Source organism: Pocillopora damicornis, chromosome 10 (assembly GCF_964200805.1).
Source record: "Pocillopora damicornis chromosome 10, jaPocDami1.2, whole genome shotgun sequence".
Taxonomy (NCBI): domain Eukaryota; kingdom Metazoa; phylum Cnidaria; class Anthozoa; order Scleractinia; family Pocilloporidae; genus Pocillopora; species Pocillopora damicornis.
Genome location: NC_142679.1, coordinates 3139917 through 3151873, shown reverse-complemented (window position 1 = coordinate 3151873; position 11957 = coordinate 3139917). Strand labels below are relative to the sequence as shown.

The following is an 11957-nucleotide window of genomic DNA, read 5'->3' as shown; positions in this document are numbered from 1 at the left end:
TATCTAATGCTTCTTAATAACTATCACAATAAGGTCTTCTTCAGCCTCACGCTGTTGTCGCGCATTTCGCCTAGTTAACAATGATGATAATGAATGGCGTCCAATTCTGTCTGTAATCATGTGAGAGATTTACAAAATTGGATGACCGCGAAGTCTTTCTCTACCAATCAAACGCAAAATCAGAACCTACTGCGATTGTCTAGCACCCAGACCTTTCACGGTCAAGCGGTTCTGAGGTATCGCTGCACTGTCAAGAATATTTCTTACAGAAATTAAACGCCAAAAAGTGCGTCTGATATGGCTATTGCCTCATCCAAGTCGTTAGTTTCCGGTCCACTCCTTCCAGGCTAGGTTTTCGTGGTCTCCCACGCGATAGCGCTCACTTTGAAAAAACAATTGAATAAAAATCCGAGTACGTTTCAAAAGTAACGGAGATGGAAATGATTGCGGAATGAAGAGAAAGCTTGAGGGAAGCGATTTCTCTTCAGGTCGTTGGATTTTCACTTGTTTCAAGAAAGACAGACTCCCTAAAAACAAAGGCCTTTCGTCCCTGAGCCTTTGCCTCCTTTGAATAAAAATTTAGGAATCTAATACAGCACATGGCTACTCACATGGCACAATTTTTATAGCATTGAAAAAAAAAATAGAGGTTGTATAATGACGATAGAATATAGTGTTGCAGAAAATTTGTATTCACATACAAAACATAACACCTGTTGCATCTCACATGTTTATCAGTACTCTGTTTCACAATAGAAAGATGATTCAAGAGTATAGAGACTAACTGACATTCCACCAATGGTTAAATGGTAACAAATAATCATATTAACAATAATAATTATGATAAAAATAGTAATGTTTATTTGGGTTAGCTCAAGAACCTCACTGTTTCTCCCTCTCGGAGGCTCTAATGATGATTAAACTATGATGATCCAAACGGTAAAATGATCTCTCTTCACAAAATTTTTCCTCTAAGTTTTCATGATTAATTAAGATACTAAATTTAAATTTTAAATTTCGGTCCCTTGTCTCTGATTTTGGATTTGGACACTGGTGGCCGATTTTAGGTTTTGGACTCCAGAGGCCGATTTTAAGTTTTAAACACTAATGGCCGATTTTTAATTTTGACCACAAGTGGCCGAACACAAGTGGCCGATTTAGGATTTTCGCCACTAGTGACGGTTTTGGATTTTGAACGCTAGTGACCGATTTTGGATTTCGGACGCTATTGCCGATTTTCAATTTTGGACACCAGGAGCCGATTTTGGATTTTGGACGCCAGTGGCCGTTTTTGGATTTTGGACGCCAATGGCCAATTTAGAATTTTGGACACTAGTGGCCGATTTTAAGCTTTGGACTCTACTGGCCGATTTTTAATTTTGGGCACTGGAGGCCGATTTGAATTTTAGCCATTTGTGGCCGTCTTTGAATTATGGACACTTGTGGCCGATTTTTCATTTTTGGACATTAGTGGTCGATTTTAAGTTTTGGACTCTTATGGCCGATTTTTAATTTCGGACACAAGTGGCCGATTTGAATTTTTGCCACTACTTGCCGATTCTGGAATTTTTGAACTCTAGTGGTCTATTTCGACTTTGGATTTTGGGCCGTTATGTTCGATTTTTTAATTTGAATACTAGTGGCCAATTTTGAATGTTGGACACTGGTGGCCGACTTTGAATTTCGCTGAGTTTGCAGGATTTTGGACGCTAGTGGCCGATTTTCAATTTTGGACAGTGGAGTCTGGACACTAGTGGCCGATTTTGGATTTTGGCCACTAGTGGCTTATCAAGGGTTTTGAATTCTAGTGGCCGATTTTGGATTTTAGACTCTAGAGGCCGATCTAGGGTTTTGAATTTTAGTGGCAGATTTTGTATTTGGCCTCTAGTGACCGATTTTGGATTTTAGACTTAAGTAGCTGATTTTGAATTTTGGCCACTAATGGCTGATTTTGAATTTTGGACGCTGGTGACCCATGTTTAATTTTGGACTCTAGAGGCCGATTTTAGGTTTTGGACTCTAGTGGCCGATTTTGGATTTTGGCCACTAGGGGCCGATTTAGGGTTTTGGACACTAGTAGCCGATTTTAAGTTTTGGTATATACACATACATATACTTTATTTAAGCTCGAAATTCAGTGTAGCTGTAGAGCTAATATCTTCGAGAAAAAAAAAAGCTAAAATGAAATAAAAATATGCTATCTTACAATTTCAATATTATTTATAAACTATATACAACTAAAAGCTAAGAGGGAAAACTAAGGGGGAAACATAACCTGTAGACCTGCTGTGGAAAAACTTCATGTCTGGGGATCCCCCGCTTGAATTCTCGAAAATTTAATGTTCTGTAAGTGTCTGGGAGAGAGTTCCATATTTTGCTAGCTAAGTATGAAAAAGGGTGCAGACAGTATGTCGTTGTTTTTGGGTTGGGAAGGGACAGGATATGATTTCCGAGCAAATTATAGGATGAAGACCGTACGGTGAACATATCTTTTAAATAACCTGGATAATTCGTAAAGAATAGACTCTTATATAACGTGATCATGAAGTTCTGGAGGCGTCTAATGAATAGAGATTTCAAGTTGACTTTTCTTAGTAAAATGTCATATGGAGAGCTGTAGTCCTGTAGTATAAACCTAAGAATGCGCTTATTTAGATTATCTACTTTGTCGGCATTTCGCGCACCACAGAAATGCCAAACAGAAGAACAGTAGTAAAAATGCGGCAAAATAAAGGCTTTATAGAGTTTCAATAGCGTCTCCTTACTAATAAGTTTCCGAAATCTAAGCATTACGTTAAATTGATTATTTATTTTCTTACAGATAACTGATACATGATTATCAAAAGAAAGCCTATTATCTATTGTCATTCCAGATATATCTATCGAGTTATTTACTGGGAAACAAAAATTGTGCTCAGTTTTTCCCAGGATTAGAGCTTGGTGCTTTTTCTCGTTAACAATCATGCCATTGTTTTTATACCACTGATTTGCGACATTAACTTCTTGACAAATGCACTTTTCCAGTGCAAGTGGGTCTAGGTTAGATGAATAAATCTAATGGCCGTCTGCGTATGCGTTTAGTTTTGCATATTTCACAAGCTGAAACAAGTCATTAATAAATATATTAAAAAGCTTTGGTTCTAAAACGCTCCCTTGTGGAACTCCTCTTCTGGTATCCGCCCAGTTGGAGAAGGTATCCCCAATCTTTACTCGCTGCTGTCTTCCTGACAAGTAGTCCTTAAGTAGGGCGCAACTTCCTTCGCCAACTCCATATACTTTGAGTTTAGCCAAGAATAAGTCATGCTGAATGACGTCAAAAGCTTTAGAAAGGTCTATAGCGACAACCGCAACCAGTTCCCCTTTATTACGCATGTGCCTCCAGTCCTCTGTCAGCCGCAATAATGCAGTTTCACAACTGTAGAACTTCCTATATGAACTAATAAAGTCCGACAGAATAGCGCCATAGAATTTACCCAATTTCGCCTCCAGTAGTTTCTCGTAGATTTTATTAAGCACAGGTAACACTGTGACAAGCCTGTAATTTGCTTTATTAGATTCGTCGTCTTTTTTAAACAGAGGTGTGACCTGTCCCATTTTCCAGGCGTTGGGGTAGCAACCTTGCGCAACGGAGGTGTTCAAAATATTAGTGATAGGTTTAGCTATGACAGATGCCGATTCCTTCACAATTCCTTTACTTGTGGCCGATTTTGGATTTTGGACGCTAGTGGCCGATGTCGAGTTTTGGACACTGGTGGCCGATGTCGAATTTTGGACATTAGTGGCTGATTTGGATTTTGGACACTCCTGGCCGATTATAAGTTTTAGACCGCAGTGGCCGATTTTGAATTTTGGCCGCTAATGGCCGGTTGGATTTTGGACAATAGAGGCCGATTTTGAATTTAGACTCTAGTACTCGATTTTGAGTTTTGGACACTAGTGGCCGAATTTTGATTTTAGACATTAGTGGCCGATTTTAGGTTTTTTAGACTCTAGTGGCAGATTTTGGTTTTCGGACCCTTGTGTCCGATTTTTTGATTTGAACACTAGTGGCCGATTTTGAATTTTTGGACACTAGTTGCCAATTTTTAACTTGGACAGTTGCGGCCTATTTTGCATTTTTAACACCAGTGGTCGTTCTTAGATTTTGGACTCTTGTGTCCGATTTTTGCTGTTGTGGCCGATTTTGAATTTAGGACATCAGTGTCCGAGTTTGGATTCCGGCCTCTGGTTTCCGTTTTTGTTTTTGGACACTAGTGGCCGATTTTAGGCTTTTGGACAGTAGTGGCTGATTTTTAATTTTGGCCGCTAGTGGCCAACTTTGGATCTTTGGATACTAGTAGCCGACTTTGGATCTTTGGACACTAGCGGCGGACCTTTTAATTTGGACACCGGTGGCCGGTTTTGGGTTTGGGACACTAGCGGCTGAGTTTGAATGTTGAAGAAGTGTGGCTGATTTTGGACACTGTGACGATTCCAAAATCGGACACTAGTATCCAAAATCAGACACTAATGATCGGACACTAGTATCCAAATTCCAAAATCTAACTCTTTTGTATAAAAATTAAAAATGGGACTCTAGTGTCTTTCTTCAGTGTATGCTGTGCGGTTCCCTACAACTAATCTCTAGTGCGAATGATGTCGAACTACGAAGATACTCGGTGACAAACTAGAAGTGACATCGGGTCAAAATCGAGTGAAGTTCGGAAATTTTATTGGGTTGTACTTGCTAAAAGTTGGAATCGGTCTTCAACTTACTGCAAAGTTTTGCACAAAAGGAAACAGTGCCCTAAAAAATTTTGAGTCAACAACTCTTGACTTACGTGATCAACCATGCGTATTTTGCTATAAAACTTAGCGGCGAGCATTATGGGATAGGAATGACTCAAGGATAACACAAGTGCCTCTCAATCTCGCACGCAACTTGAGTCATTATTTGTCACTTTTCAGATTTTGCGAGGACGTGACCCTGAGCCAAAGTGTATTGCTTTGTAAAACTATGGGTGATAAACCGCCGGACTGGTCCTCTCTAATCAACAAGAAAGGGGAATTTGTGCGGTCGCCGTCATCTTTTCGTGACTGGGTAACAGCTGACGGATCGAGCGGTTTTCCAGCTGAAGCGAATCGTTACCATCTCTACGTGTCCTTGGCTTGCCCTTGGGCTCATCGCACATTGATCGTGCGGAAACTGAAAGGGCTAGAAAATGCCATATCCTACACTGTAGTTGACTGGCTCCTTGGTCCCGAAGGGTGGTTATTCACAGACAGCAAACCGAAGTGTACTCTAGACACCCTGAACGGATGTCAAACGCTGCGAAAGGTGTATCAACTAGCCTCTCCTGGTTACGAGGGCAGGGTCACGGTACCTGTGTTGTGGGACAAACATAATAAGAAGGTCGTCAACAACGAATCCAGTGAGATTATTCGAATGTTCAATAAGGAATTCAACGCTTTCTGCGCCACAGACGAGCAGAGGAAACTAGATTTGTACCCGGAGCACCTCCAAGAAAAGATCGAGGAGCTCAACGGCTGGATTTATCCGTAAGCTGCAGTAGTTGAAGTATTACGTAATCTGTTTATGATTGATAAATTTGTTGTTGTTGTTGTTATTTGTTAGAGGTGATCTTGATTCACCGTTAATATTATTGTAAATAGCAATTGGCAGTCAATTTCAGCAAAATATTTTCTGAACTCTTTTTCATTTTACATGCGTAGAAATTTTACCTATCCTCTTTGATAGAGTGAAGGATCGGGGTTTCTCTACAACCACTCCCTCCTCATACCCTTTCAATACCTGTTGGGTGTTTTTTTTTCAAAGTCGAGGGTGAAAGAACTATTTCAACACTGCTATTCAATGCTTATGTCACAAACTGTTGGTGTTTTTTAATAAACATAATGCTTTAATACTAATTATTGCATGACACTTTCATCCTTTTTAACATATTATCAAGAAACATCAACAATGGTGTCTACCGGTCAGGTTTTGCTACATCACAAGAAGCATATGATGCTGCAGTTAGAGATGTCTTCACACATCTTGATAAGGTGACAAATGGCATTAATTATGAAATGACACATTCAGCCCTGTGTGTGCAGTCTTCCAGAAAACCATAGGGAAAACTGGTGCATGCAGAGCCAGATGAGTTGACATGAGCTGCTTTGGGGTAAAGGAATTCTCCCTTTGCTCACAGGGCTCCTTTGCATTTTCTGAGAACATGAATCAATATTATGGACTTCAACTTAACATAAAGCAAATGAGATGTTAATTTCAAAGAGTTTGTTCTGAGATGAAGAAAAAAAGGAAAAATGTTTACTATACAATCTTTTTTTTATTTGTCCTGTGAGTGCCCTTCCTTTGTTTGCAAGTACATCCTATTTAGGTTGAAGAAAATTTTCCAAATTTTCCACACTCAGTAGTCATATGATAAAATGCTTATTGACCGAGTAGGATAGGGCTCTAAAGGAAAATATTTGGCTTACAGTCACTACATCTAGTCTGTATGTCATGACCTTGAGCCAAATATTTCCCCATCAGGCCTTCCCACTCTATCATTATGTACACATTTTTATCCATTAAACATTCCAACATATATACTATTGGTTTAAATTCAGGACATGGCTGAAAATACTTATGTTAAAACTGAGAATGTTCAAGTGAATTGTATATCACCTGATGATTATGTCCTAATTTTGAAATGTTACTTTTGGTATCACCACCTCTTTCTTTTAACTTACATGATTCAAGATTAATTTGTTCAGCCCTCTTTGCAATCTCTACCCTCAAAAAAACTTATTGAGAAGGAAACCCATGTTGATTCATTGGGTAGACCTAAAATATTCAATAATTTGTTTATCTTTATTATCCAGGTAGAAGATATCTTGAGTAAATCTCGTTACTTGACTGGCAACACCATCACAGAGGCAGATGTCCGTCTTTTTACAACACTTGTTAGATTTGATATGGTCTACGTTGGTCATTTTAAGGTGCTACAGAATTAACAAATTTTTTATTTTTTGTTGTTAGAAACTGCAATGAGCAGTCATGTATGATATAAGGCCTCTTTTGAAAACCATAGTTCTGTCCAAATACCTTAAGCCCTTTGTCCCTTAAGAGTGACAAACATCTAATTTCTCCTTACAATGTCACCCCTGAATCACTCTTTAATTTCACAAGAATAAACAAAATGATCACCATGTAAAGAAGCCCTTGATTGTTACCCAAATTCTCCTTGTCAGCACCTTAGGAAATGGATAGAGAACAGTATTTAGAATGTACTGTATATATGTGAGTTTCTAGTAATCATGATTATAAGGTATCTGTTTTATGTTATTTTTTTTTTTTTGTAGTGCAATAAAAAACGTATTATGGACTATCCAAACATGTGGGGATATGTTCGGGATTTGTATCAAACAAGTGGAATTGGTGAAACTGTGGATGCTGAACACATTCAAAAGCATTATCAGGTAAATAAATACTTGCAGTTGGAAAATCAGGAGTTTTCCTTTTGGAGGGTCCAACAGAACATAGTGTCTTGTCATATGAGGGCATGCCAGGAGGGTAAACACTTAATTAATTTTATATTTTTTTCTTCTTTTATCAAGAGAGGGTTCATATGTACCCTTGCAGATCCCCGCCCTTCACTCACTCCTAATATGAAAACGCTACCATTGCACTACTAGTGTAAGGATTAATTATCATTAGTTCAAATGATTTTGGATAAAACATGTAAATTTGGAGGAATCTAAAAATAAGGTGATGATGTGACAATATTTTGTTTTGTTTTTTAGCTTTGCGCAAAATTTTTGTAAAATTGAAAAGAACTGCAAAAATCAAACATGGGGAGAAAGATCTAAATAATTCAGAGACATAAACATAGAAAGAAGGGACAAGTTTGGCCATGAAAGGAAAGGATTGCCATGGATTGAAAACAACAGCTTGTGAAATAACTGGCCTTTATTTTCAAGACATGCAAAGCATGATGACCAACCTCCTTTGAAAAGTTTAATTCAATCGCATTTTGGCTCTGAAATATAGGAAATCTTATACAACAACAGTAATTTTTCAGTTAGATTTCTTAAAAGAGAAGGCAATGTGTGTTAACTGCTTATTTTCATGCATTTTGTTACAGCAAAGTCACTTGAAGATCAACCCATATGGTATTGTGGCCATTGACCCAGACCTAGACTTCAACAAGCCACATGGTCGACAGTAACGAGCTGTCAAAAATGTGAAAAAGCTGTATTACGCTTACTTATTAACTCACAATTTATTCACTTGATTGGATGATTTTACCACAAGGCTTTGGTTCACTCCCACTCACAACTCTTGGCTTATTTGAAAGAAACACACACTCAGCATCCCGTTGTTAGCATGTGGAGCAGTGTAACATTTGGGGCAATGAAATGCATGGCACATACATGATTGTTTGGTTATGTTTAGATGAACGAAATCACTTATAAATGTCAATCAAATTAGGAATAATTAATGTATTGTACAGTTTCTAGAACCTCTTGGTGAATTTTTATAAGTTATCACACATCTTAATACATTGGAAACTTATATGACTCTTATTTTTTGAATTTATGCACCCGCCCATGTTTGCCTTTGAGTCAACTTGCTTCATTTGTTAATGTTCTACTGAACTTCGTCAACTCTCTAAAATTACATCATTTCTGGATTCATAACCTTTTGAACAGCAACACAGATCTGTTTTTTTTATTTTGATTTTTTTGTAAAAACTTGTCTTACCTTTCTTAAGTCAACAAAATTTTGAATTTTTACTGTTATTAAAACTTTTTGGACTTTTTTGTTTGGGAGAAACCACTATTTAAATCAATATTTTAGGCTCTTTTTGAAAAAAACAATTTTAGACCCTTACTGTACTAGTTAGTATTTTAGCATTAGATCAGTTGCATTAGTAGAAGTGGAAAGTCAGTGTAAATGGTTAAATTAAACCTTGTAAAACTAGGTAAATTATTTAAGTAGAAGGGTTTAAAATAAAGTAAAGGACCATTCCTTTTTTGTGTGATTTGTCACCTTTGGCTATTTCTTTTTGGACCAAAAGTCTTTATCTAAGTTTTTTTAACCAGGTTTTCGACTGCCTCTTGTCTACCGGTAAATTTAGCTTTTGTTTCTATGTTAATCAGCCTCTTTCTATTGCTCCAATCACTTATTGAGTCAATCTAGATAGGGTGTTATTTCCTGTTTTAAGGGAAACTTTCGGCGAGGATTGAAAAGCGTGTAGTCCAAGTGACAAGTTAAAGTCGTGATAGGTCCTCTATATTGGTAAGGGATAACTTTCCAACCGCAGCAAACGAGTGATACCCTATTGTTTCTGTAGTTCATTTTTTTCTCTGATACTGCGCTGGATTTTCGTTGCAAAGGGTTCTATACTTCCAAAGGTAATCTGTTACGTGAGAGAGGACTGAAAGAGCGTGGGTGCAAGGAAGAAGCTGTGTGGGAGGCGATAATATTAGTCACACCCAAACCTTGCAACACGTGCCTCTTGCTTTAGTAGCGTGGGTAGTTCAGGCACTGTTTCCCAAATGCCTCGACATTTTTTCGATTTTTTGTTCCTGTAAACTCAGTGCTTTAAGTAAACGTAAAACAGTTCTCAACCCACAAAATTAGTGTCAATTGAGAGTACGAAGGTAGACACCCAAATTAGATTTCCATTTGTCTGTGTTTTGGCAACAAAATATCATACTTTGTTTGAGGAAAATGTTCACAGATACAAATGAAATTTGACAGTTTTGCAGAAGAAGTAACTAATCCTTCAGCCCAAGGGAGGGAAGTGTACTCGTAAATTTTGTCGTCTATTCAGCCAAATGAGTTTCCCGCTCCGATCCCCCGCTAATATTGTTTTGTTCATCCCCAGTTCCCCGATCAGCAGTTGGTTCGAGCCACACTGTCCAGGCACACAAAAGCATTTCATTTTTGATATATTTCCTCGTCGTCTTAAAGGTTAATGAGCCTGAAATGAGGGATACAAAGACTAGAGAGAAAGGATCTCGTCGTACTGTATTCTTAGCAACGTTTATTCCAATCACAATTGTGGTAATTTTTCTCGTTTTATGGAGACCAATGTTGCTTCCATATTTCTTCCGATACGCGAAGTTGACAATTTCTGAATATGTCAATGACAAACAGAGGTTTTTGGACAACGAACTAGAGGCTGCACTCAAAGAATGGAGAATGTATCAACTGGAACGGCAATTTGGACAAGAATGGTGCAAAAGGAACGTTAAACCAAGAAGCGACGTAACATGGCTAACTGCGATGGTTAATGACGATTTCGCCATTCCTGCATTGGTTTTAGGTCACTCCATCCGCACTTTTTCCTGTCAACAAAACATGATAGCGTTTGTTTCAAACAAGGTGAGTGCAGGTGCACGAAAAGCCCTCGAGAGAGTTGGCTGGGACACTCGTTTGGTGGAAGGAATGGACTGTGACTGGCTTGATGCAAGATTGGGCAGTAAGCAAGATACTGGATTTTTTGCCAGACCAGGAGGAAACAGAATCAAGGGAACACATACTCGCTTCCACGCTTGGAATTACACTGAATTTTCTAAAATTATTTATGTAGATGCTGATTATATGCTGACAACAAACATAGACAAATTGTTTGATATCCCAGATGACTTTGCTGCTGCTCCTGGCTCAAGACCAGGGGTTCTGGATCCATGTTTCAATGCAGGGCTTCTTGTGTTTAGACCAGACACCAAATTTTATCAGGAAATCATGGACTTGTGGTGGGAAACAACAAAAAAAGACACTTGTCCAAACGATCAGGTGTTGTTATGGCATTACTACGCTGATGCTGGTAACTGGAAAGCTCTCCCTTATGCCTTCAACATCAGACGCATAATTTACAGGCCCCTTAATTCATTCCATTTTGCTTGCTGTGTTCCTCCCAAACCATGGTCTGCAAAGTGTAGACCAAGTAGAAAAGAAGCAGAAGCATACAATGGGCCGATTTTGGTCCCTGATGACATGTCATTAGTGTTTTGGAAGAATCTTTACGAATTGTTGAAGATAAACAATTTAGATGAGTGGTGGAGAACAACAAAGTTCTTCCGAGCATCTGAAGAATTTAGTGCTGTGACTTTCTCTGACTGCCGGAAACAAGAGTCATAAATACTTTACAGATTACACTGCTACATTTACTGTTGTTCCAAAATCTGGTTTAGTGGTATGCAAAAAGGGATCATATATGTTCCATGGCTATTCTTTTACATATAGATTGTTGATTGTTCAACTGTGTACTGCATATCATGTAGCCTCCACCTAAGAAATCTTCCATTCATGCAAATAATTTTTATTGCATGTTACGGACCTTGTATCTAGCACCTTGGATGCATTCTTGTCATCGTATTTTATTTTCTACCACTAACAGAACTCCTGTTCAATTATCAACTTGTTGTATTCATCATTTTCAGAGTTGATTTTCCTTAAGAAACAGAAAAAATTGTTCTGGATAGTTATATTTATTACAAATTTGATGTAAATGATATTTATATCATGGTCAGTTCCCTATTCAGATGTTTTTCTCAGTTTTTCCAAAAGTTGTTTATCTCTATCAACAGCTCTTCAAGTTGTGAGAAATAGAGAAAAATGTTGGGACATTTTGCCTTGAAATTTGTTGATCTAGCAACCTGTGTTTGACTTTTATGTAACAAGTTGCAACTTTTGGCTCTTACTTGGTGTAGAAAATGCAGTATACATCACAATAGAATTTCATCATAACTGGGAATAAGAAAACAATGGAAACAATAATGTGACATATACTGTGTCTTCTACACCAATTAAGAGCCCAACTTTTGTAAAACTTACTTTTATGGTCTGAAGTGAAAGTGAGAGAAAAATTTTCATAAATTTTTTTAAAATTTTCTTTTGTTGTTTTCTTCCATGAAACTTTGCCTTTTTCTCTTTTGTTGCCCAAATACAATCAGCCTCTGTT

At 37.9% G+C, this 11957-nt stretch overlaps 2 protein-coding genes across 2 annotated transcripts; both read left to right on the top strand.

The window, feature by feature from the left end:
• The first annotated feature begins 4868 nt into the window (after positions 1-4868).
• On the top strand, positions 4869-9033 carry LOC113684704 (uncharacterized). Its single transcript, XM_027202097.2, has 5 exons — positions 4869-5538; positions 5949-6042; positions 6865-6981; positions 7345-7461; positions 8127-9033. The coding sequence occupies exons 1-5, from the start codon at positions 4997-4999 to the stop codon at positions 8208-8210; spliced, it is 954 nt and encodes a 317-aa protein (XP_027057898.2). The 5' UTR covers positions 4869-4996; the 3' UTR covers positions 8211-9033.
• A 488-nt stretch (positions 9034-9521) lies between these two features.
• LOC113684743 (glycogenin-1) lies at positions 9522-11882 on the top strand. Its single transcript, XM_027202133.2, has one exon. The coding sequence runs from the start codon at positions 9977-9979 to the stop codon at positions 11132-11134; it is 1158 nt and encodes a 385-aa protein (XP_027057934.2). The 5' UTR covers positions 9522-9976; the 3' UTR covers positions 11135-11882.
• Positions 11883-11957: the final 75 nt, after the last annotated feature.